Source organism: Cyprinodon variegatus, unplaced genomic scaffold (genome assembly GCF_000732505.1).
Source record: "Cyprinodon variegatus isolate N-32 unplaced genomic scaffold, C_variegatus-1.0 Scaffold1642, whole genome shotgun sequence".
NCBI classification, from domain to species: Eukaryota; Metazoa; Chordata; class Actinopteri; order Cyprinodontiformes; family Cyprinodontidae; genus Cyprinodon; species Cyprinodon variegatus.
In genome coordinates this window covers 58,109-80,811 of record NW_015152095.1, presented here as the reverse complement: position 1 = coordinate 80,811, position 22,703 = coordinate 58,109, and the positions used below count along the sequence as shown (strand labels likewise).

The 22,703-nt window shown below is 37.7% G+C and overlaps 1 protein-coding gene across 1 annotated transcript in view; it reads right to left on the bottom strand.

Moving 5' to 3' along the window:
• Nucleotides 1-22,703, bottom strand: part of LOC107104183 (aminopeptidase N-like) — a 34,653-nt gene continuing 11,950 nt past the window's right edge. The window contains exons 2-21 of the mRNA XM_015404126.1: nucleotides 17,663-18,338; nucleotides 17,399-17,541; nucleotides 16,487-16,623; nucleotides 16,277-16,403; nucleotides 14,985-15,139; nucleotides 14,062-14,175; nucleotides 13,821-13,964; nucleotides 13,557-13,622; nucleotides 10,020-10,085; nucleotides 9,727-9,902; nucleotides 8,678-8,754; nucleotides 8,431-8,564; nucleotides 8,233-8,288; nucleotides 7,999-8,146; nucleotides 7,831-7,922; nucleotides 7,644-7,754; nucleotides 3,423-3,590; nucleotides 1,688-1,828; nucleotides 659-740; nucleotides 1-519 (exon numbers count right to left, since the gene is read on the bottom strand). Coding sequence (XP_015259612.1) covers nucleotides 352-519; nucleotides 659-740; nucleotides 1,688-1,828; nucleotides 3,423-3,590; nucleotides 7,644-7,754; nucleotides 7,831-7,922; nucleotides 7,999-8,146; nucleotides 8,233-8,288; nucleotides 8,431-8,564; nucleotides 8,678-8,754; nucleotides 9,727-9,902; nucleotides 10,020-10,085; nucleotides 13,557-13,622; nucleotides 13,821-13,964; nucleotides 14,062-14,175; nucleotides 14,985-15,139; nucleotides 16,277-16,403; nucleotides 16,487-16,623; nucleotides 17,399-17,541; nucleotides 17,663-18,264 — 2,907 coding nt within the window. The 5' untranslated portion in view covers nucleotides 18,265-18,338 and the 3' untranslated portion in view covers nucleotides 1-351. The remainder of the gene's footprint in view (nucleotides 520-658; nucleotides 741-1,687; nucleotides 1,829-3,422; nucleotides 3,591-7,643; nucleotides 7,755-7,830; nucleotides 7,923-7,998; nucleotides 8,147-8,232; nucleotides 8,289-8,430; nucleotides 8,565-8,677; nucleotides 8,755-9,726; nucleotides 9,903-10,019; nucleotides 10,086-13,556; nucleotides 13,623-13,820; nucleotides 13,965-14,061; nucleotides 14,176-14,984; nucleotides 15,140-16,276; nucleotides 16,404-16,486; nucleotides 16,624-17,398; nucleotides 17,542-17,662; nucleotides 18,339-22,703) is intronic.

The window sequence follows — 22,703 nt, the reverse complement described above, 5'->3', positions numbered from 1 at the left end:
TTATATATAAAGTGGTGAGATGAACAGTTCCAGTCTAAGTTTCTGGATTAAACCACATGTGGAGTCAGACTCTGTTATCTCAAAAGCATTTATTTCCTAAAGCCATGTCAGTGAATCATGCTTATTGAGTATATATATTTTTATTTTTATTTTGAATACATCATGATTATCTTGTTGCACAAAATAAATTTCTAAGAAAATAAAATTATTGTTTACCTCCTGCTTATTTCAAGTGATGCTATTATCGTTTCACATCTCTGAACGAATATTTGTGCATCTTCTTGTTTTGCTTGATTTCTATTATTCTTTCTTTCAAACATCTTACAATCCAGACTATACAAAAGCAGAGCATCATCTGAAATTTCCCGCCACTGTCTTCTCAGAAAGCCACTCAAGAACTTTATCTTTGTTTTCTGCCACCCATTTTATGTTGGCCGTCGTTTTTTCAATAGCTTGCACCAGGGCCATGGTAGCCGAGCCAAAACCAAGCTGGCGGTTATCTTCTTTGAATTTCTTCAGCTGGGAGGGAGAGAAAAAAACAAGAACAGAAAAAACTAAATCTCTGCATATAATGTCAAAATATGTCTTTTCCTTTTATAAAGAATTAGAAAAATCCTGTGTGTGGTTCAGCGTGCTTGTTGCCATGGGGGCTGCATACCTCCAGCAACTCAAACTCTGTGGAAAACCTCACTGTGATTCCACTTATGAGATTAGGGAAGGAAAACGATCCTTTTCCATACCTACAGAAAAAAAAACACAATTTAATGGAAGGGCTCAATGTGCGTCCTGCCTATCGATCGCAAAGGAAACCAAACAACTGACCTCTGTGGTGAAACAAAACCGGTGTATTTTAAATAAGATTACAGCACACATGTTGTGATTGTGAATCCTTGTCAAGGAGTCGTAAATATATACACAGCTCATTTTTGTTTTGCAAACTCAGTCTTTCTTTCCTCTCAAAGTCTCATGTTGGGTTTTTATCATTCATTAAATACCTATGTACTGTTTTATAATGGTGGTCATGCCTCTTAACTTTATTGTATCACGTTGCTATTGTAGACTGATGTATACCTTTGGGGATTTATTTTAAAAAGCCAATGCAATTTCTTATGCAATTGAAAAGCAGAGGGAACCATTATTTCTAATTAAATAAAGATTTTGAAAGGGCCTTAATGACAGTAATCAGCCCAACCCAGTAAGATGTTTTCTAGAGTCTGTCTCTGCCTCATTTTCACCCCTAGAGCCTAAAATACTGACAAACCTGCCCAAGAATGGTGGGATTGGAAGGAGAGCATCACCAGAACTCAATATGATTCTGATCTGGACTTTAACTGGGCCTGTTTGGCACAGCTGCAGGCTTTAAGGTGAGCACATTTTTGCTTTGTTTGTTTATCTTTCTAGGAGATTTTAACCTGTTATGTAACTTTATATTTTATTTGCTGCTGGAAAATAATAAAAACATGAATTTGAAACGAAGGGGGCCAACAGATTTTAACTGAATCTGACTGTTAAGCCGGTTTAAAGAGGCCAAAACACATAGAAAGAAAAAAAACACGTAACCTTTTTTCTTCCACCTCTAAGTTATGGAGCACTATGCTCCAATAAATCACATAATATTTCCCCAAAAACAAAATTTTACATTAGGTAGTTATTGTTTTTTTTTCTTTTTTATAAAGTTTTCTCTTACTCTTGGAAGATGTGGCTCCATTTTGCTCGGACAAAGTTCCAGGCCAGGGGCATTCCTACAACGTTGTAAGCGATGTTCTGGATGGTGGAGGTGGCGTCTTGTTTTCGGATCTTAGTCGGGTCGAGGGTGTATTCCAGATATCTGCCTCAAAGCAGAGTCATTAAGTCAAAGATTCACTTTGAAGGAGTGTAAAACATGACCAGGCAGCTTTTGGAAGCTAATTTAGTCACGTAAGTTATGTGTAGGCTTCTTTTCAGGTAGGACACAGTAAACAGAGCTTCTAACCTTAAGAGTAAGAGATGAAAAGACTCAACAAAGATAAATTTAACTCAGGATTAATGAAAGCACAATAGTGGATCATAGATGCACATAGGATAAGCTTCAGTAATGTAATCCGTCAAAAAAAATAAATAAAAAAAATCATGAGGATTATGTTATATTTTACTTTAGAATTATTTGTAGAATGTATCGTTGTCCCCTTTATGTTTCTATATTAGATTATAAAGCTAATAGCAAGTGCATTTAAATGATCAGTGTATTCTCATTATCAGTTAGTATGAAATCGTACGAAAAGTGATGCACAGTAATTTCTTCCGTTTTTTACGTTTTTTTTTTGTCGTATTTCGTCGTATTTTTATGTCTTGCCTCGAGACAAGATATCCTTGCGCATCTTACGCACCATTCAATAACATAGAATTTAACATAGAATTAACGCTAACCCTAAGATACAAAACAGCAAGCAACGTAGTGAGAGACATCATTAATTGATTATTGCACTGTTTTTCCCAGTTTTACGTCCGTCCGCGGATCTGCTTTTTTCGTCTGTCTGGATGCGCACTGATCTGTTTTTTCGAGGAAAAACGTCAAAAACGTACGAAATACTGTGCATAACTTTTCGTACAATTTCATACGTACTGATAATGAGAATATGTTGAAATTATTTGGTATTTGACCAAAATTACAAGAATGTTCACATGAATAAATGCTTTTCAGGTTTTATAACAGAAACAACAAAAATGTAAGATTTTAGAGCAGTTTTGTTTTTTGACCTACTGAATTACCATGGAGGAATATCTGATTAATTAACATTGCTTTTGTTAAAAATACATTTATTAATTGTGTTCAAACAACCACCATAGTGTTCATAATATGGTTAAGGAATTACAGAGATGGCATCTAAATATAATGACTAATAATTATAGAAATGAATGCCTGAGCTGGTAAAATGTCTTTAACTTTTAGTTAAATCTGTCCATGCTGCTGTGAGAGACACAAAAATAACGCACTTTGTTAACAAATGTAAACATTTCCAATTAAACATTTTCAAATGAATTACTTATGAAATCAGAGTACAAACCAAAAAGTTTGTTGAGGTGTTTTTAACTGTTTCTTTCAATACGTATTCTAATCTTAAAGCATCTTTTCTAAATGAAAATAAAATTAAGTTTAGAAATGTTTTTTTGAAACTGAGAATTTACACTATTAAACAACAAAATACATTTCATTTGAGATCATTTGCAAGTTAAGTTTGTAAAATGTTCACTATCGTGTGCTTAGAAAACTCTGTCTCCCTCCGGCTGCTAGACTTTCTCCCATTAGGAACCATTAAGAAACACAAGACTGTGATTAAAAAAGAATGAGTAGAAATGTGTTCAACTGAATTTAGCTTTAATAACCAAGCAGTTAAGGTTTTAACTGCCCAATTAGTAGTAAGATATTATAAAATAGTACCGACCTGTTCAAAAGCCACGGTATTTTGGTGCAGGCCATAGCCGACCTGAGTCTGGATGCTTCTGATGCCAGAGTGGTGTTCTTAAACATTCGCCAGGCGAAGTCCCACTCCTTGGCTCCCCCAAAGGCTAAGGCGCTACAGTAAACTGTGCCTTTCAAGTTGGGATGGATCCTGACCAGCAGAATGTAGAGAAGATGGAAAAACAGAGTGAGTCTCAACACAGCATCTGTGTTTATATCGTTGCTCTTCTTTTAAGGCTATTAAAGTCTCTAAACCTGAAAAATAAGTAGTTTTTTTTGTTTTCACTGAGCTGAAAAAAGCAGAAACAATCAGGAAGGATTTACAAACACAAAGATCTACACAGTGATGATTGATAAGACATAGAGAAACACGGCATAATGCGTAGTGTCGACAGTGAGCAGGTGCCTCATATACAGAGCTTTGAGGTCTTCAGTATGGGTTTGGTTCTTTGGCTGTATGTCTTCCTCTTTTCTTTCCTTAACCATTTCCTGTCTGATTACTATCAGATCACCATGGCGACACGAACAAATACAACAAAGGCAAAGAAAGGTTTATAGTTGGGGATTTAAACCTTCAATAGATAACCCTCTAAAGGGACTAGAAACTGAAGGTTTATTTAGATCAGAGGTCTTCAACAGGGGGTCCGCGACCCCCTCGGGGGTCCACAGAGGTCTTGCATGGGGGTCGCAAAAGTTTTGGTTGATTAGACTTTTTTTTTATATTCCCCCCTGCAATTTTTTCCACTAACTGAAATGTCTTTAAATCCACATTAACATGAATCCAACACACTGTAGTAAACAGATAAATGGAGGCAGAAGATGTCTTTCAGTCATCAATGCTCACATTCAGAGACACACAGGAGCTCTTTCAATCTGGGAACTGTTTCATTCACAACACCTGTCCCATCAACCAGGAAGCAGAAATACTTTAATAATCCCAGGATGAAATTACATGACTCCATATGTAATAGAGTGACTTTAGGAGCAGTTTGATAGAACACTATTTCATACAATATATATAATTAGGGGGTCCCCGCTCCATCTCGCCATCACTTTGGGGGTCCTTGGCCTGGAAAATGTTGAAGACCCCTGATTTAGATTATGGATGGATGGATTCTCATAAATATTTTTTACTGTTTTTTTCAGTCATGAATAAAGTTACTAAAAGATCATCCAAACTGCTCCTTCTTTTACTTAGGTGTTATTATTCTGCAGTTGAGATCCCAGGTAATTTAATTCAAGCCAACAAAGTGTAATATTTTACTGTCCAGGGTGAGGTAGTTGCAGACGGGGAAAGGCAGGAACTGGAGATGAATGGGAATGAGTCAGACAGTTCAGGAAGAGGCAGACTACAACCAGAGCAGCAGTCAGAGTTAGACTTGATCAAGAAAAGAGGCTAAGCTTTGGGTTGAATCTGTGGTGAAGATCAGGTGAGACTTAAAGCTGCACAGAGGATCAGATGAGGCCTGAAGCTGCTGCGTTCCCAGTGAGGCAGAGCAACAAAAACAGGCAGAGCAAACAGTTACTGGGAAACAAATCGTGCAGGCAGAGTGAAGAGTGGAGCAGGTAAATAAAGGTAGGGAAACAGGTGGAATGATTGGGGGTAATAAGTGGCAGCAGCTGGAGCTGACTATGGTGCTGAATGGTGGATGTGGGCGACTGAGGGAAATGTAGGTTTAAAAGGGAATCAGTTAGTCCAAAATAAAAAAATAAAAAAAGAAATTACATTAAGTGATAAGCAAGGGATGATTAACACTCAATTTTCAAGAGACATCCCATAAAAGAAGTTTCTGAAAATTAGTTTTAAATGTTTATATTAAAATGCATGAACAGAAATACATATTTATTTTCAAATCAACGCAGCATTTTTTTTTACTCTCACATAAAATTAATAACAGATAAACTCCACCATCACTTAGAATTGCAAACTTAAATTGACTTAAGGAACACTTTTAGCAGGGTTGGCATGGAAACAAAACAATTATTTTGTCTTAGTTTTCTCTTTAGGTCTGTCATACAATGAGGAGCCTTGGGGAAGAAAATAAAAATGCAGTTTGGATGATTTATTGGAATTAAATTCATGAGGAAAAAAATGCAGCTTTGACTTTAAAACGCAGGAGGAAATTTGTTTTAAAAAATTTTGTGTTGAAACTGGACATTTAAAAACAAAAATTGGTCACTTTTGTATTGGAAATGTTTCAGAAATTTAATATAAAATTGAAACTTGAATGAAAACAGATGCCTCTGTTATTATTAGAACTTTAAATATATCTGGCAGTTTATTTATAAAACATAAGATGTTTAATATTGATAATAAAATGATGAATAAATGAATTAATTTAAATGACCACTCATCTCACTCATATTTTGTACACAAATACAAAATATTTATGATGAGATGAAATTTTTATGTCTAATGTTTTTAATAAAATAACAATAAAGCAAACTAGATGTTTAGAATTTGATATTTTGCCATTTGACTGACTTCAACTGGCTAAGAATAACTTTGGAAAAAAAATGCGTTAAAAGCATTTTAACAAAAACAAAATATGTTTTTTTTTTAATCTAGGAAGACTTTACTCACAGTATTATTTTCAAAAATAATGTTATATATTGTAAGCGCATAATGCTGAGAAATTAAAGAGCAATGTGATGATAAACTAAGTCAGCCTGTTAGTTAGCTTCATTAGATCACAGCCACTTTTAAGCAGTGTGGAAAAAAAATTTTGTTCTCAGACATAATCAGCAAATTACAGGAACATTTGGCTTTGACTACAGAGACCGCTTCAAGTTTAGTAGTTTAGTCATGTGACTGTACAGGACTCTCCAGGATCACCAACATTACAGCTCCTCAGCCTATCAGAATGTCCCCTGCTCCGTCGCTGCACTGAATATCTGAAAGAATGAAAATTTGCTAGTTGTAATTAGATTGCAATTAACATATTGTGTTACAAAAATAGGAAAACTAATTAGTTTGATTACGGTAGTTTGAAAGTTTCTGTGCCATGTTTTGATTATTGATAGTTTTGTCTTGTTTTTTTACTCATAGTCAGGTTAGGTGAACCAGGCAATGATCATATGGAAAACAATAGAAAGTATTGGATTGCTTTTTGATAAAATGCAAAATCTGCTCTGATTTTTTGGCTTTTTAAACAACAAATAATATTTCTAATTGTCACTTTTCATGAGATTTGTAAATTATTTACAAAGCAACCATCAGTGACGGTTCTTTTTAAGGCTGCAAAATACAAATCCTTCCGCTACTGAGTAAAAAGTATAGCGAAAGGTAAATACTTGGTAACTGGGTAGGATGCTATCAAGTTTTGGGCATAAAAAGGGGGCTAAACAATTAGCAATGTGTGTTGATGTAAAATCCACAATTCAATAAATGTTATTTCTTTATCAAATAGCTTCTGAAACACAACCCAAACTTTCAGGTCCGCCTTCGTTAGTGTCAGCACATGCGAGTTAAAGGTGGTGAGGGCTTTGATGGCTAGCATGTGAAAACACTGCAGTTTGTAATGGGTTATGATTATAAGAACATGTAGCCAGAGGCATTGTGGGGGATGGGACGTTTCTTCAAATGTTCCCACTCTGGAAGATGGTTTTGAACACTGTAGGTCTCACGGCAGCTTTGTCTGGACCAGACGCCGTATCAGGCATAGAAGATTGTCCGACACACCTCACCTCATATCGACTCTGCCAGATGAGCAAACGATGGAGGAGACTGATCAGCCAATCAGTGAAGGAATCTCATCTGTACATTAGATAAGAAATAGGAAATGGACTGCTCTCTATTTTTGAATAGCGTTCTTAGACAATAAGAAAACCAAAGATCTCATCCATTTATTATGGGGCCCACTTGAATTGTTTTCAGATTTGTATTCAGGGTTTGACCTTTTAATTGAGCAAACTAATCGAGAATCATAATCATTCATTAATTAATTAACTATACAGTTTTTAATAACTGGCTTTAAAACTGTAAGCACTCAAACAATATTTTTTTTTTATTTATCTACCCCAAAGTCATAAAATCTTTCATGTTTTTAAGATCCTAAAACTGTGTGTCTGTGTGAAATTGGATGGAAAGTCTAACAAGAACATAAGGAAAGAGCAAAACAGAAAGTGGAGAAACACTCGCCATCTTACATTTGGTTTAAAACAAAGATATTTTTAACACAAAGATAATTTTCTTCACACTCACGGATTGTGACCTGGATTTTCCATCCACTGTCTGAACCAGTTGTTGATCAGCTGCCTGCAGCCCTCCACACCCACACCACATGCTATCCTGAGAGCATTGATCTGATTATACCTGAGGAGAAACATCTGCTGGTCAAACAACGAGGAATCAGAACGAAAACTAGATCTGGCGTGATGAGAATCCTTACTGGTCCGTGTGTCCAACAGGGATTTGAGTCCAGTTGGAGGTGAGCGTTCGAAAGTACTCGAAAAGGGGTTCGATTTGTTTTTTAAGGTAGGCCTTAAATAAAATTTTAAAAATAATTATTTCTATCTAGAAGTGACATTGTAAGCTGTAGGAAGTTGGTCAGACGAACCTGTAAGACTCCGTAGACCTCAGTGCGGTCAAACATGAGGATATAGTAGTCCAGGTTTCTCAGAGCTGACACCCAGGGGATATAGTCTCTCTCTTTTAAAAGGTATTCTGTTGTTCTCAGGGCCATTGTTGTTGGGATTATTTTTGCCCTAAACAAAAAATTACAATGAATTGTTTTCTTTTAAATAAGCAACCTCTTATTTAAAGGATTTTGTATGACCTTTTCTTACTGTACCTTGCCAGGTTGAAGGCATCATCAATGATCTGTGCTCGATTCAAAACAGACAGAATCTGAAAAAGGAAAGAAGAGCCCAAACAAGGCGGTGAAGCTTTGTTTTATTACAACTTCCAGTAAGGGATGGGGTTTGCATTTTTATCCAAAGAGGAGAGCATCAGGTCCCTTTGTGTTCAGAGCGAATAGGATGCTGCCTACCCGGTGACTGGTGTTAAGCAGCGATAGGAGACGATCCCAGTTGCCTTCATCATAGTTAACCCTGAAGTAACCCGACACGTTTGTGTTCGCTAGCACCCATTCATCTCCTGAAACTCTCATCTCAGCGCTGGTGTCTGGGAGGATTAGAATTTCATTAAGGAAAACATTAACAAGCATTTAAGTACAGCCATCCAAGTAAAATAAATATATTTCCCAGGTTCTACAGTGAGAATTGCTGTGAACGTACCTTTTTCCATAAGAAGCCAATATTGTTGCTGATCCATGCCATTCTTCATCCACTTAATCGGGACAAACCATGTATAACTAAACAAAACAATATGTTGGTTAAGATTTATATATATTTATATATATATAAATCTATATATATATATTTATATTTATATTTAGCTTATGGTATGTATAGCTTAAGGATAAATCGTTTTTACTCTCATCAACTTGTTCATAACAACAACAGAAATGCTACTTAGAGACTCAACATTACATCATAATAAATCTGAAAGTTATTTCAGGCTCAAACTGGAATTTTTTTTATTTTAACTCTATAAAATGAAATTATGGAAACCTTGGGATGCAAATGAGTTTCTAGAAAAAAGCATTCTTTAAAATCATTGTTTGCATGAACCCTGGTGCTTAAGATCTACTGTCCTACAGATTTTAGATACTCCAACAGTTGATAAAATTTAATTACATTTTCAGGATGCCATCAAGTTTTGGAAAGAGCTTGTTACAAGCCATTAATTTGCTTTATCTGTGTTTAAGCATTTAAAAACTGCAAGTCAGTAGATTTTAGAGACCAGGGTTGGAGATCCCTGCTCTACAGCAGTCTCTCATACTGAGAATGCATATAGCGACAGTGGAAAGGAAAACTCCCTTTGAACAGAAAGAAACCTCCAGCAGAACCAGGCATAGTGTGAGCGGCCATCTGCTGAGGCCCACTGGGGATTCGAGGAGTTGGAGGAAGACAGGAGAAAAATAGAATCACTGATCTGTAAATGATTTCTATGTTGTTGGTAAACTAGATCCATATGTGGCTCTATCTAGGAAAGAAACATTTCAGCAGTTTCCATGCCAAAAGAGATGAGAGAGACAGTGAGTCACAGTAAAAGCTGAGTCAATAGTTATTTCTAGGAATCTATGATTAGACCAACATTTATCTAATACTAGAATGTCACATTTGCTTTCGTAAGAAACTGAAGGCAGTGTTTTTAGAAGCTGTTAGGGCATAAGTCTAATAGTTTCAAATTCAAGAATAATAAAGTGAAAAAACATTTATACTTGAATTGGGACGGCCGGTCCACTTTAGAATCCGAGTCCAACAGAAAGTGTTTCTGGCTGACCCCTCCTGTTGTGGTGTTAATCGTGACCACTGGGAAGCCCATTTGGAGAATCCAGCGACTCATGATGTCATGTACAGTGTGTGGAATACTCAGATCTGGCGTGTTTTCAACTGCCTGCAGTCAAAAAATAAATAAATAAAAGCAGAACAGTAATTTTATGTGTTTTCCTGGATAAGCTGTGTAAAATAAGGGCCAGCACATCTGGCAGCTTCAATCTTTTCTCTGACCAACCTGCTGGAGATGATCCCACAGGTCTTTATACTCTGTGTTGCCAAAGGCAAATGTGTTGAGGTATGACTAGAAAGAGGAAAAAACAGGAAGAAACAATGGGTAAAGTATTTAAACAACAGGATGCAATACATTTCATATAGTTAAACAAACAGATAGATGTTGCTCAACCTTGTTTTGTCAAACCTACTAAATAAAAAAAACCTTCTAGCTACTGTAACCTTAGAAATCACAGCAGCAGTTAGATTATTAAAATGTCTGTACATTTTAGGTAAAATACAACATGTATTGTAAACATACTAACATTACCAAGCTAGCGATTGTTTGCTTGTTGTTGTTTACCCCTGAGAGCAGTTCATTAACGCCCCAAAAGCTGAAATAAGACTTTATCTACTTCTGTAAGTCCTAGTTGAACTTAAAAGAAGCCCCAGAAGTAGCAGAGCAGGAGTGGAGAAGGAAAAATTAAGCCATATCTTCCATTAATCATAGTGGGCAATATGAGATCTTTGAAAAAAAAAGGAACTTGCACTTGCAAAGACCCAGCCAGGATATAAGGAATGGAGTAATATGTGTTTAACTGAAACATGGACGCAGGAACATATCCTTGATTCCAATGTCGGGCTCTAGCAATACCAATAGACAGATATTCAAAGATAACTTGGAAATGCAAGGGAGGTGAGTTGGCAGGGCTTGTGAACAACATATGGTGTGACCCAAGACATTTTACTCTGAAACCACTTGTTGCAGTTAATTTTTATCCATATTATTCTCCAGAGAGTTTACCAGTGTTGTTTTGGTAACTGTTTACATTCCACCCTCTGCTGTTGCTTAAACTGCATGTGATGTCATCACCACAGGGGGCAGTCCTCTCACTATTGCCTTTTACTCTGTACACCTCCTACTTCCAGTACAAGACAGAGTCTTGTCATCTGCAGTAATGCATGGTTGACTCTGCCAGTTTTTGGAAAAGAAGCTGAGTACAGAGTATCAGTGAACCACTTTGTGACCTGGTGGGGAACCATGGTAGATTTCAAAAGAAACAGCAACAAGTCAAATGCTATTAAAATCATAGAGGGATTGAAGGTTATTGAGGAGTATAAATATCTTGGTGTTCACTTGGGCAACAGACTCGCCTGGAGACGCAACAGTGATGTCCTTAGAGATCTTACGTCCTCCAGGGTTTGCAGCCAGATGCTGTGTATCTTCTATGACTGTTGTGAAGACATTATCTGCTGGGGTAAGAGCATCAGAGCAAATGGCCTAAAGATGAGCTGATAAAGAAGGCTAGCTCTGACCTGGAAACTCCTACAGAATGTCTGGAGATCATTTCACAAAGAATTCATCATAAAATTAAGAACATTATTGACAACCATGTGCATCCTCTTTAGAAGACAGTTAAACAAATGCAGTGTCTCCATTCAAAGACTTCTTTGGATCTGGTGCAAGACAAACTGCTGCAGGAGAGTTAAAGGTACAGACATACTCAGAGTCTGAGTATGTCTGTGGTTTAGGGACCCAGAGTGGCAGTCTGTGGGAGTGAGACTCGAACTCAGAACCTCTGGATTTCAAGCGCAATGCCCTAAGCACTGGGTCACCACTCCCCTAATCCTTGAAATGTGTTGACAATGTCTTTATATGACGGCCTTACAGTACCATTGCCATGGATACGTGGTGAGTTCCTTATTTAAGGATGGGGATGGGCTTGCAAAAATTCACTCAACACAGACGGGAATGTATGGAGGTGTGCGGCGACACGTGTACCTAAATTTTTGGTTAATATCAATTTCTTTGTGTACCACACTTTTCTGCATATGGCCCAATGCCTCGTCCTTGCAAAAGTTTTCCAAATCTTTTAGATTACATCTCAGATTCCTCAGATTTAAAGTTTTTTTTTTTTGTCTTATATAGTTAATGATTTAGACTTAATGAAACACTGGCCAAATAAATTCCTCCCCATCTTCAGGTTTGTAGCAGACTTACTTCAACTTGGAGCTTCTCACATTCAGAAGAACTACAGCCATAGAACTTAATCCCGCAACCACCAAGTTTCAGTTTTGTCTTCTTCTGATCATGCTGATACTATGAAGAATACTTTATAGTATCCGGAATCGGAGCCCAAATTGTCCGGTTTGATTTTATCAAACCTGAATAAATTTGAGATTTTAATGAGACTTTGATGGTTTCTTTGCAAAAAAGGCTTTAAGTGTAATTACCAGAGAATGACTACAGCTCTTTCTGTTTTACCCCAGGCATCCTAGCACTGTCAACTCCATAACCAAGTTCTTTTTTGTGGTTTTGCAAATTTTAATTTAATTTTTTGTCTCTTTATATCTTTGGCTAAAGAGGCCATAGAATGATTATATAGGGTATTTGGTGCTGGTCCTTAAGGTCTCTAAATAGGGTGTGTAACATTAGTTTGGCTGAAAATGCCATATTTGCTGTTTTATGGGCTCTAATGCAAGCCTGGTTAAGAGCCCCAGAAAACAACTGGTTTGCTCATGAATATTTAGATGAGCTGTGCGCTGATTGGTTTGTTTACAACGAGCGAGGCTGCTGAGCAAAGACGCATCATAGCAACAAGCACTCACTCACTGAAACATCAAGCTGTTTATATGGTAGGGTGACCAGACGTCCTCTTTTTCCAGGACATGTCCTACTTTTCATACCTAAAAAAAAATGTCCGGGGGGAATTTCAAAATAATCCGGGATTTTAGTCGACTACATTGCAGCAGAACTGAGCCGTCAGCTCCCGAGCTGGTCCTGGATCTGGTCTAATTCTTGGAACAAATGAACAGCCAAGCATCAAACTTTGCAGGGATCTTCTGATAGGCAAAAATAATCCATTCCTGTCAAGTCTTCGGATCCTTGGGAAGACTGTGAAAATGTTCCCCTTTCTCCGTGGAGCCTGGAACGCAGCATTTCCACCCGTAGTTCTGGCTCATTTTCAATAGAGAAACTGCCTGCTTTGTAACTATTGTAGAAGTTAACCCAACTGGAGGCTAAATAGCTAAACTGGTGTCTTACATTTACCTCTATTCATGTTCTTGGGCCAGAAGTGACGTCAATTCGGGGCTTTGTTTGAATTTGGCCGTTTTATCGTGGAAGTTTAGAATTGTTAGATTTCAAGAGAAAGGAGGTGTCGATGGGGTTTGTCGTCTCTGTACGTCCATTTCACCCACTGAACTATTGTTATTCATCTACGACATTGTTAACTCAGTTTTGTATTCTATGACACAAGGGGGGTGGGGGGGGGTGAGGAAGATTAACACAAACAGCCAGTTAAAGTTGGACTAATAACCTTCAGTTGAATGAAATGTGTAAATAAATCAAAAGGTGTTTCTGGTGGGATTCTGGATGGATTTCCTTTCTTCTCAAACCAGATTGTTGCAAAAACTAAAACTTGACAGCAGATCATATCACACATTAAACTAGGATCAAGTTTGGAGACGATACATCCTGAGGAATCATTTTTAAGTTCTGAAATCTCAAAAAGCTGCGTTTATACCAGGAATTAGACCGCAAACGCTATATAATACCCACACTGAGTCCTTTGGCAAACACAGGCTCGGTGAGAAACTCCGACAGCATCCTCAGCACTGCTGCACCCTGAAGGAAGAAAAAATGTATTAACCACAAGAATTCAAGTGGTTTGAACTTCATATAACAGCAAAGCTGAAACCGGCTGTGCCTGAGCCAGATTGGAAGGAAAAGATCAACAAAGGAAAACTACATAAACCCCCGACTGTGATAACTTCAGCAGGATAACCATTCTGACAGTTTTATAACTTCACATAGAGGCTGCACCTTGCTGTAGGAGATGGTGTTGAACATCTCACTGATCTCACTTGGCTCATTAACCTCCTCTTCTTTCCGGGACAGCGGGTGAGAAGAGGCCAGGGCGTCTATGGCAAACACCTTTTGCATGTCATACAGAATGATGTGGTCTCTCTGGATCAAAGCAGCGAGAAGTCAGAACAAACTTCCTGAATTGTTATTCACTGTGGGGGCATTGAAATCTTTTTATTAAAAATCCTTTTAATCTTACAATGTTCCAGGTGGGCTCAACATAATCGATCCCAAGGTATTCCACATATGAAGCAAAGCCCTCATTCAACCACAGGTCATTCCACCAACGTAAGGTCACCAAGTTACCAAACCACTAAAAAAAAAAAAAAAACACAGGTGTTTGTAATGTTGAAATCATAGAAACAACTTTAAAAGACATTGATTTTGGTCACCATTAGGCTGGTTTTGTTTTTTGTTTTTTGAAAGAAAAGGAATAGGGATTTAAAGGCAGAGATGGCAAAAGTGCTCACTTTCCGTACTTGAGTAAAAGTACAGATACTTGTGTTAAAAAATACTCTGGTAAAAGTGGAAGTACTGATTAAACTTCTTTACTCAAGTAAAAGTAACAAAGTACAGGCTTGTAAATTTACTTAAAGTATAAAAGTAAAAGTAGAAACCACTTTTTTCATGCCGTTGCCTACATTTTAAATGGATGTCTGCCAATAGGACTAGATCTCCGTTGTGTTCATTTTCAATCATCTGGTCGTCCATGCTACTATGCTAACGCCACCGCCACCAAGCTGCAATGATTTGCCGCCAATGAATACCGCCGAATCTGTCGATTCATCTTGTAGTGGTGCGTCAAATGCAACGTAGATTCCCATCCAATTAGATTGAATTTGGTATTGATGACGTGAAAAATAATAACGGTAACTCCATTGAAATGATTCAAAACTAAAGTAACGAGCCAATTTTTTTAAATGTAAGGAGTAGAAGTAAAAAGTCGCCATAAAAATAAGTAGTAAAGTAAAGTAAAAAAATATCAGAAAAATCTACTTGAGTACAGTAACGAAGTATTTGTACTTCGTTACTTCCCATCTCTGTTTAAAGAAAACTCCTGCTTACTGCAGATAGAGGAAAGAAATGTACCACATCCTGATTGTGAGAAGAAGAGGGACATACCATGTGAGCGAGCTCATGGGAGATGACAGAAACGACCCTCTCTTTGTTTCCTGTAGAGGAAAGCACGGGGTCATACAGCAGGGCCGTTTCCCTATATGTCACCAAACCCCAGTTTTCCATCGCTCCAGCATGAAAATCCGGAAGAGCTATCTGATCTACAGAGAAAAAGGATACACTTAAGAAAACAATGGACTGTTTTACCTCATTCTCAACTGAGAAATTGTTATTTATGGTCCTAATGAATAAAAGAAAGGGCATACTCAAAACAATAAAATAATATTGATGTCTTAATCATTTCAATACATTCTTCTGCTTAGTTTGGTTTGGGATTAACAGCATTAGCATTCTGCTTACAGGCCCATTTTATGCCTTACAGTCTTCAGGCTCTCCCAGACCATCCAAACTTTAGTGGAAATCCACAAGGAAAAGATTTTGTAGGTGTTAGGGCAAGACTGACCAACCTGGTGGGTTAGTTTACTGTTACGTTCTTATGTCAAAATGTTTTCTTAATTAAGTTTCCTCTCAGTCTAAAAATGTTTCTACACACCCACCATTAGGTTTAACCTTTCTATGTGAAGGAAACACAGTCAGCATTTTATCTGCTTATCAGGGTCGGGGGGTCACATCAAGAGGTTTTCTGTACAGCAGCTCTTAGGGTGACCAAACCCTCCTCCCAGCCTGATGTAACACAGTGTTAGCGCAGTCAGAAGAAGTTATCCACCCAAATCGAGGGAGTGTTTTATACAGAACTAATCTTGTGAATTTGAAGCCTGAGGTTGATTTGTATCATTTAAATGTCATACAGTATCTTACTATGTTGCCAGTAGTGCACAGTGTTAAAAAAATATTCAATGTGTTCTTGTTTTTGCTACAGTGATACTCTGCATTTTCCTTCTGTGGAAAGGCAGTTCTTATTGTATTATATCATAATGGCATAAGAACCCAGATGCTGTCATGGTGATAAATACACATTTTTGTCTGAACAACTTTTGTGCTTAAAATAAAAGTGGGCTATGACTCTTGATGAGGAATGTCTCTGTTCTCGTTGCAACCCTGAGGAACTTGCAGGTACAACAGTCAGGATGTTTCTTTGCAGTTGTGACACTGACTTCTTAGAAGGATAAATTCATGCATTTTTATTACATTTCTTAAAATGAAAATAAACATGTTGCCCTTAAAAGATAAGCACACATGGAAAACACGGCAATCTCACATTATGCTATTGTCTTAAGAAGAAATATTTCTATCCTATAAATGTTGTCAACAAAATATTAATTTTATATTTTACTTACCTGACTTAGAGAGTGGATAAGTTGTGTTGTAATATTTCTCATAGAACTGAAGGATTGGTCCTGTTACATTGAGAGCGTATTCGCCCTGCTTGCTACCGATGGCTTTTCTTTGTGCCCAGATTCGAATCTGTAAGAGATTTACAATCAGATCGGGCTAAACAATGTTACCAGATCTATTTGAACACCAGAAGCGGGGACGTTTGGTCTCACCAAAAACTTGCTTTCCTCTGAGACGATGGAATCAAAATCACAGACGATGAAGGCCAACAGGTAGGTGGACATTTTCTCAGTTGGCTCAAATGTTGTAACTTTGACAGGAATGTTATCCAGGATGGCGTCGGAAGAATCTGTGCAACATCAGCAGAAGCTAAACTTTGGCACTCTGTTAGTATTAATGGTTCAAAATAAATGATTTTATTTTTAGTTTTAAGCTACAGCTATTAATCTGCAACTGGGAAACAATGAGTTCATCTTATTGGATTAAAAAGCCCTGAATCATATTCACTTATGTCAGTTAAGATCAGTGTCTATGGTTCATTATTAGGAAAGAAACTGGGCCAATGAGTCATCTATGGGAGAGCTCTAGACCAAAACCACAGCTTACCAGAATAGAGATATGTGACCTCATGAAAATACTGTGTTACCTTTTCTTAAATATGGAGTTACAGTAAACCATGCGGGACAAAAAGATCATACCAAAAATTATACCTCCAGGGTGATAACCTGATGATATGGAGCTGCTTTGTAGGCCCAGGACAATTCAGTATTTGATGGAACCATGACCCCTAATAGAAAATCCTGGAGGAGAAGGTTCCACTATCAGTTGGTAACCTAAGAACCAAGACACAGTACCAAGAAGCCAATCTCTGAATGGCTCAAAAAGCGCTTACATAATGGCTATAACAACTCTTTTACCTGGTTGCTAGGTTGCTATTGATAATCATTGTTTATATCTCCTCTTGGGAATTACTTATTTCACCATCTGTCTACTCCCCAACACTGCATCATTTTCTCCTGGTATTTCCCTTTTTGGATTTTCTTTTCCATATTTACACAAAATACGTTTCAAAAGGAATATTTTCCAAAAGACTCTTTGAGTAGGGAGTTGTTTTTAAAACAAACCCATCTGCTTGCTGTTGGAGAGAGCCTTGGTGCCTGGGTCGTGGATGATGGTGACATTAAAAACTGCTTTCATGGCGGGTTCGTCAAAGCAGGGAAATGCTTTTCTGGCAAACGTTGCTTGCATCTGAGAGGTGGCTACAACTCTGAAACAGTATTCAAGTGAAAATAGCACAAAAAAGGGCATCAGAGGGGCAAAATCATCAAACCACAACTGTATCTGAATGTGTGATTATAGTAAAAGAAATGTTCTTTATGGTTTCTTACTTCTTTACTCCATCATCCATGTATTCACTCCTGTAGAAGCCCTCCAGGTCGTCTGCCAGCTCCCCTGTAAACTCTGTCTGGAGCATGTAGGATTCTCCCACTGCTAGTTTTCCGCTCAGTCGAATAACAAGATACTCTGTCCTCACCACAAGCCAAGTCCTCTGTATGGTCGGCGCAGTGGCTTTACCCAGGCCAGTAAGATTAGCATGCTTATCCAGATATGTAGTGAAGTTCAGCTTGTTGGCATGAATGATTATAAGATCTGTCTCTTTTTGACACCTGAAGAGGACAGCAGATTGTCCCGTGAAGATGTACATGCCTTCAGCGTTGGGCTTCAGCCGGGGCCATAGAGTCACAGAGTAAGAGTCCGGGATGAGGGAGTCTGGGAGTCTAAAGTGGTCCCACGGCTCTTTTGATGTGAAGGGGGTCGTTGGGGGTACAGAGATGCTACCAGTACCTGCGTCATCTCCAGGATTACCTTGATTCTTGGCTCTTTGCTTATCATAAGCAATAGATAGAGCGATTATTGTCACCAGAGCGCTGACGGCAATCACCAGAAGTCCAACGGCAACATTCTTACTGACATTGTAGTATTTTCCCATCTTAGACTCTGGATTTATCTCTGAGAGGTTTCAGTCACTATTTGTCCAATAAACTGGAGTTCTGATAAAAACACCTGAGGACAAGAAAATACTTTAGTATTTTTTCTTATTCACATTCATCACTCTTTTAAATGACTTAGCATAAAAACTTTAACTTGATACAAATAGATTTCACTGGATTTCACCAAACACATTGCTACTTATTGCATTTTTTTCAACATATTGCCACAAACAAAATATTCTAGAATTGTGCTGCTCAAGGTGGATTTACTTTAGGATAACTTTGCTAGTTTTATTCTGATAGTCTGCTTTGTAAGAACTTTTTTTGTTTATTTTTTTAAAACTCTGGTGTGGAATTCTGTGCAGCCAAAAGGGTTTTTGCCAATGTCCTTTCATTTTTGGCCATTTGTTATACTGTGTAACCATATCAACCCTAACAACTTGGGTTTTTTTACACCTGGAAGCTGCTCAATAACATCTCAAAAGCTGACATAATACCTCAAGTACTTCTGAAAGTCCCAGCTGAGTTGAAAAGAAGGTATTGAGGATGCAGAGCAGGAGCAAGGAAAAGAGAAAGGAGGAGGAAATTCAAGCCAAATCTTTCATCAATTGTTGTGGGTCCCAGCAAGGACAAGTGCAATAAAGTACAGTACAGTAAATGAATTAAATGCCTCTACAGACTCAATACAAGACACACGGCCACAGAAGATGCTTACTGCTATCAACAACTTTTTGAAAAAAACTCCAAGGTACTACACCACTTACAGTAGTTTCTCTTTGGGATGAATAACATTTAATTAAGCCTTATAGTATTATTTTTCAGACAAGTGTGTTGTGCAATAGTTATTTTACAATACAGCTAAATAAAGGGCTGTGCAACATCTGAATTAATGGGTCACCTAAGCAATAAATGGAGAACAACCCTTGGAAATTTTGAATTTAAGCATCAAAGTGAATATTCCGAGGCCTTTGAGAGCCTGTTAGAGAACAACAGTTTCCAAGAAGCATTATGTCAACTAACGGAAACACTGCGCAGGTCAGAAACATTGTGGTGAGTTTAAATCAAGGTCACAGCACAATATGTCACAGAGTAGTGCTTAGCCGACAAGTGGAGACTAAGCAGATACGGGAAAAGGCTGGAGGACCATTGGTAACTGGAGGAGCTGCAGAGAGCCACAGCTCAGGTGGGAGAACCTTTAGATAACTCAACCATTAGTTGTGCACTCCACACTTTTGGGCCCAATTCCAGACCGTCCACTAAGCACTAACCCTGAGCACTAACCCTCTGTTTGTGCATTCCCGCAGAGGATCCGCCACATTAAAGGCCTTCCCAAGCCACGTAGCGAGTTGCTCGGGTGGACCAATCAGCAGTTAAAAAGTCTGCATCAGTGCAGGCTCGCTAGAATTTGGCAATGGCTGCACAGGCGAACTAGTAGCAGATAAAAAACATGGCATTCAAATATAAGCTCCACTGGTTTGCTGCATCTTTGTCAAACTGACAGAAAATTACAAGTTAGGTACATGAAAAAACTTAACTAATTCCAAAATGGACGGTCCTCTTTGAAATAGTTTTATTTTTACCGTATACATTTGTTATTTGTTCTTCTTGTGTAACAAAAGAAGCCAAACGACCCCCATTTCAAAGGGGGGGACCCGTTCGTCCGTTTCAATTAGCATGTTTGGTAAAAAAAAAAAAAAAAGAACGAGGCTTTGTTGGGCTTTGTATAAGGCCTCAAACTCAACACTATTCCTGACAGTTTGAAGTGAAAAAGCTTCTTGGATAGAAAGCGAAACGTCTTCATATTTGGAAACAAAGTCCAGTGGATTGGGTTTTTTTTTTTTCTTTTTGGAATGACTATGACCGGGATGCCTGAGAATCGTCACCAGCGTTTAATGTTATGTTACTCTGCTCCACAGAGCTACAGCCAAGCATATGGGGCGTCACTGTTGTGCACCAACAATGACTGCTTTCCCTTTCCGTTGGAGGGAAGAAGCCTTCACATTCTCGTGGACAACACTAAACATACAGCCGGAGTGACAACAGGAAGGTTTAGATCAAAGTTCATGTTAGATTGTCCGCCCAGTCAAAGTGCAGACCTACATCAAAATAAAACTATGTGGCATGACAAAAAGATGATCTTTCTCTAGATGGAAGTTTAGAAACACCTGCAGCAAAGGTGGTTTTACAAAGCCTTGACCTGTTCTTTAATGTGGCTTTTCACTAAAGGGTTTAATAAGTTAGTCTCAGTGAAAACTTTCTAAACCAGAAATCTTTAAACAACTTCATGCTCTAAAAGCTGAGGGGACAGTTTAAAGAAGTGCCCTTTGTCTTCTGAATCAATTGTGCAACGGTGTGCGAAACAAGGTCCATACAGTCATGGATTAACAAGTAATCATCGTCTCTATGTGGCATCCCCGAAATAATAAGAAAGAGCACATGGGAGAAAAACACAACATGAGTGAGCATGTTTAAAGGATCTATTCCTGATCCTGTGCTGGATGAACTGTAAATCCTGCTCCAACTGTTTTTTGTTTTTTCCCATGAGAATCCCACTTTCTCTCCTCCTGATCTTTTGCACAACTAAACACGGGCCTCAAGCTCGTGCACCATTATTAGGAGCACCATTTCACATGGCTAAGTCAGATAAAATGTTACTAACACACAGCTATGAGCTGTTAACTGTAACCTCCCATCTGGTCCAACACTGGAAAATATCGATATCTAGAGAATAATTTTTTTTTCTTGAATTGAGGACTTATAAGAGACATTTTGCCAATAGAACCTGACAATTTACATTTAAAATAAGCAAACACAATTATTAACACAATTTATTTCAAGGGCATATTATCTTATTAGCTTATTTTAAGCGAAAAAATACTCATTCCATTTGCGAATTATCGCATTTACCTACTCAAATGAAGGGTAAATATACTTAATATGAGATTTTTTTACTTATTTCTAGATCGATTTTCCAGTGAAGGTGGTACCACAAAGTTCTTCACCTGATGTTCTTTCCTTGGTCACAGAAAAAACCTTTTTTTAGGTCGTCTGTGTCAGCATTCCTCCGGACTTCCGTACGGTCTTCAAATTATTTCCTCTATTATGATGTTTAGGTGAGGTTATTATTACTGTCTATGGCAAAAGTAAACTAGATTTTAGTTTTTTTTTTTTTACTTTAAACTACAGGCTTTGTTTCAGATTTTTAGTATAATTATCTCTGTTCTTACATTCTACAGTTGAAATGTTGTTAAGGAGATTGATTTGTTAGCAATACTTTCTAGGTATAGTTCTTCCCTTGAGCTTCCATCTAGTATGTTTGCTTTAATTTTAACCCTTTAGGCCCTGATAACAGGATATATAAACATTCACATTTTCCTTTCTGCTATTTTAACTCCTCTTCTTTCATTATAAAGATGCAGCCTCACCCAAAGTTTGAAAGATGGTTCAGCAAAATGAATATAAATGTTGATAGCTCTTTTCCTCAAACCCTTTGACCCACTTTTATACCTCAGTTTTTTTTCCAAAAGGTAGATTGCAGGAATCCAGTTCATTTAGTGAATGTGAGACTATAAAGTATTCCTTTAGATGTCAAACATTAACATATATAAATGTATATTTTGCAAAAACAGATAACTCTGTTTTTATATATTTAAAAAAAAACTTACATTGTATTACCAGCACCATACAAAGAGTAAATGACAGCTCTTTTTTTTTTTTTAATGGCTTTTGTCCATTTCTGCAAATTAACTCCTGTATCCCTAAGAAAACTGATGAGTCCCTTTTAGTCTTCACAAAACTGTTTATTGAACAGTATTCTCCAGCAGATCAGAAACCTTATACTGAGATTAGATTACAATTATTCAAACTCAACTGAAGGGAAGTGGTTCTACTGGATCTTAATTGGGGCCAACAGAGCAAAGGTGGTTGAATACAACATTAAAAATGAGCCGCTTTGTCTGATTTATGACAAGAAGGTGACAATTTTAACGTCCTGTGACTGATTTTAAAGGGCAACATATGTTTAGACAAAACAGACCTGGCCGTATTTATGCTCATTCACTGAAACATATTCTATTCAATTATTACAATGTTATTGAACTATTAAAAACTGTCAACAGTTTTATGTTTTTAATTCATTGGGCACTCCATTTCTGATGTTTGCAGCAGTTGCCACATTCCTATGAATAAAAAACTGCTTTACGTTATCAACAGTTGTAAAAAAACAAAAACAAAAACAAACAAAAAAAAACTGACTGAATATGGGAAACAGCAGGAACACAGAGGAAACCTTATGCGATCTGCAGCAGAAAATGTCGGTAATTTCAGTCCTCTGGACTGAATAAAATGTGCATGTGTGTCATCTGCCTGGTCGTCTAAGAGCTGCCCCGGTTTGAGCATCAGCAGGTGAAGGAAGGAACATCCTGGAAAGGTCACCGAA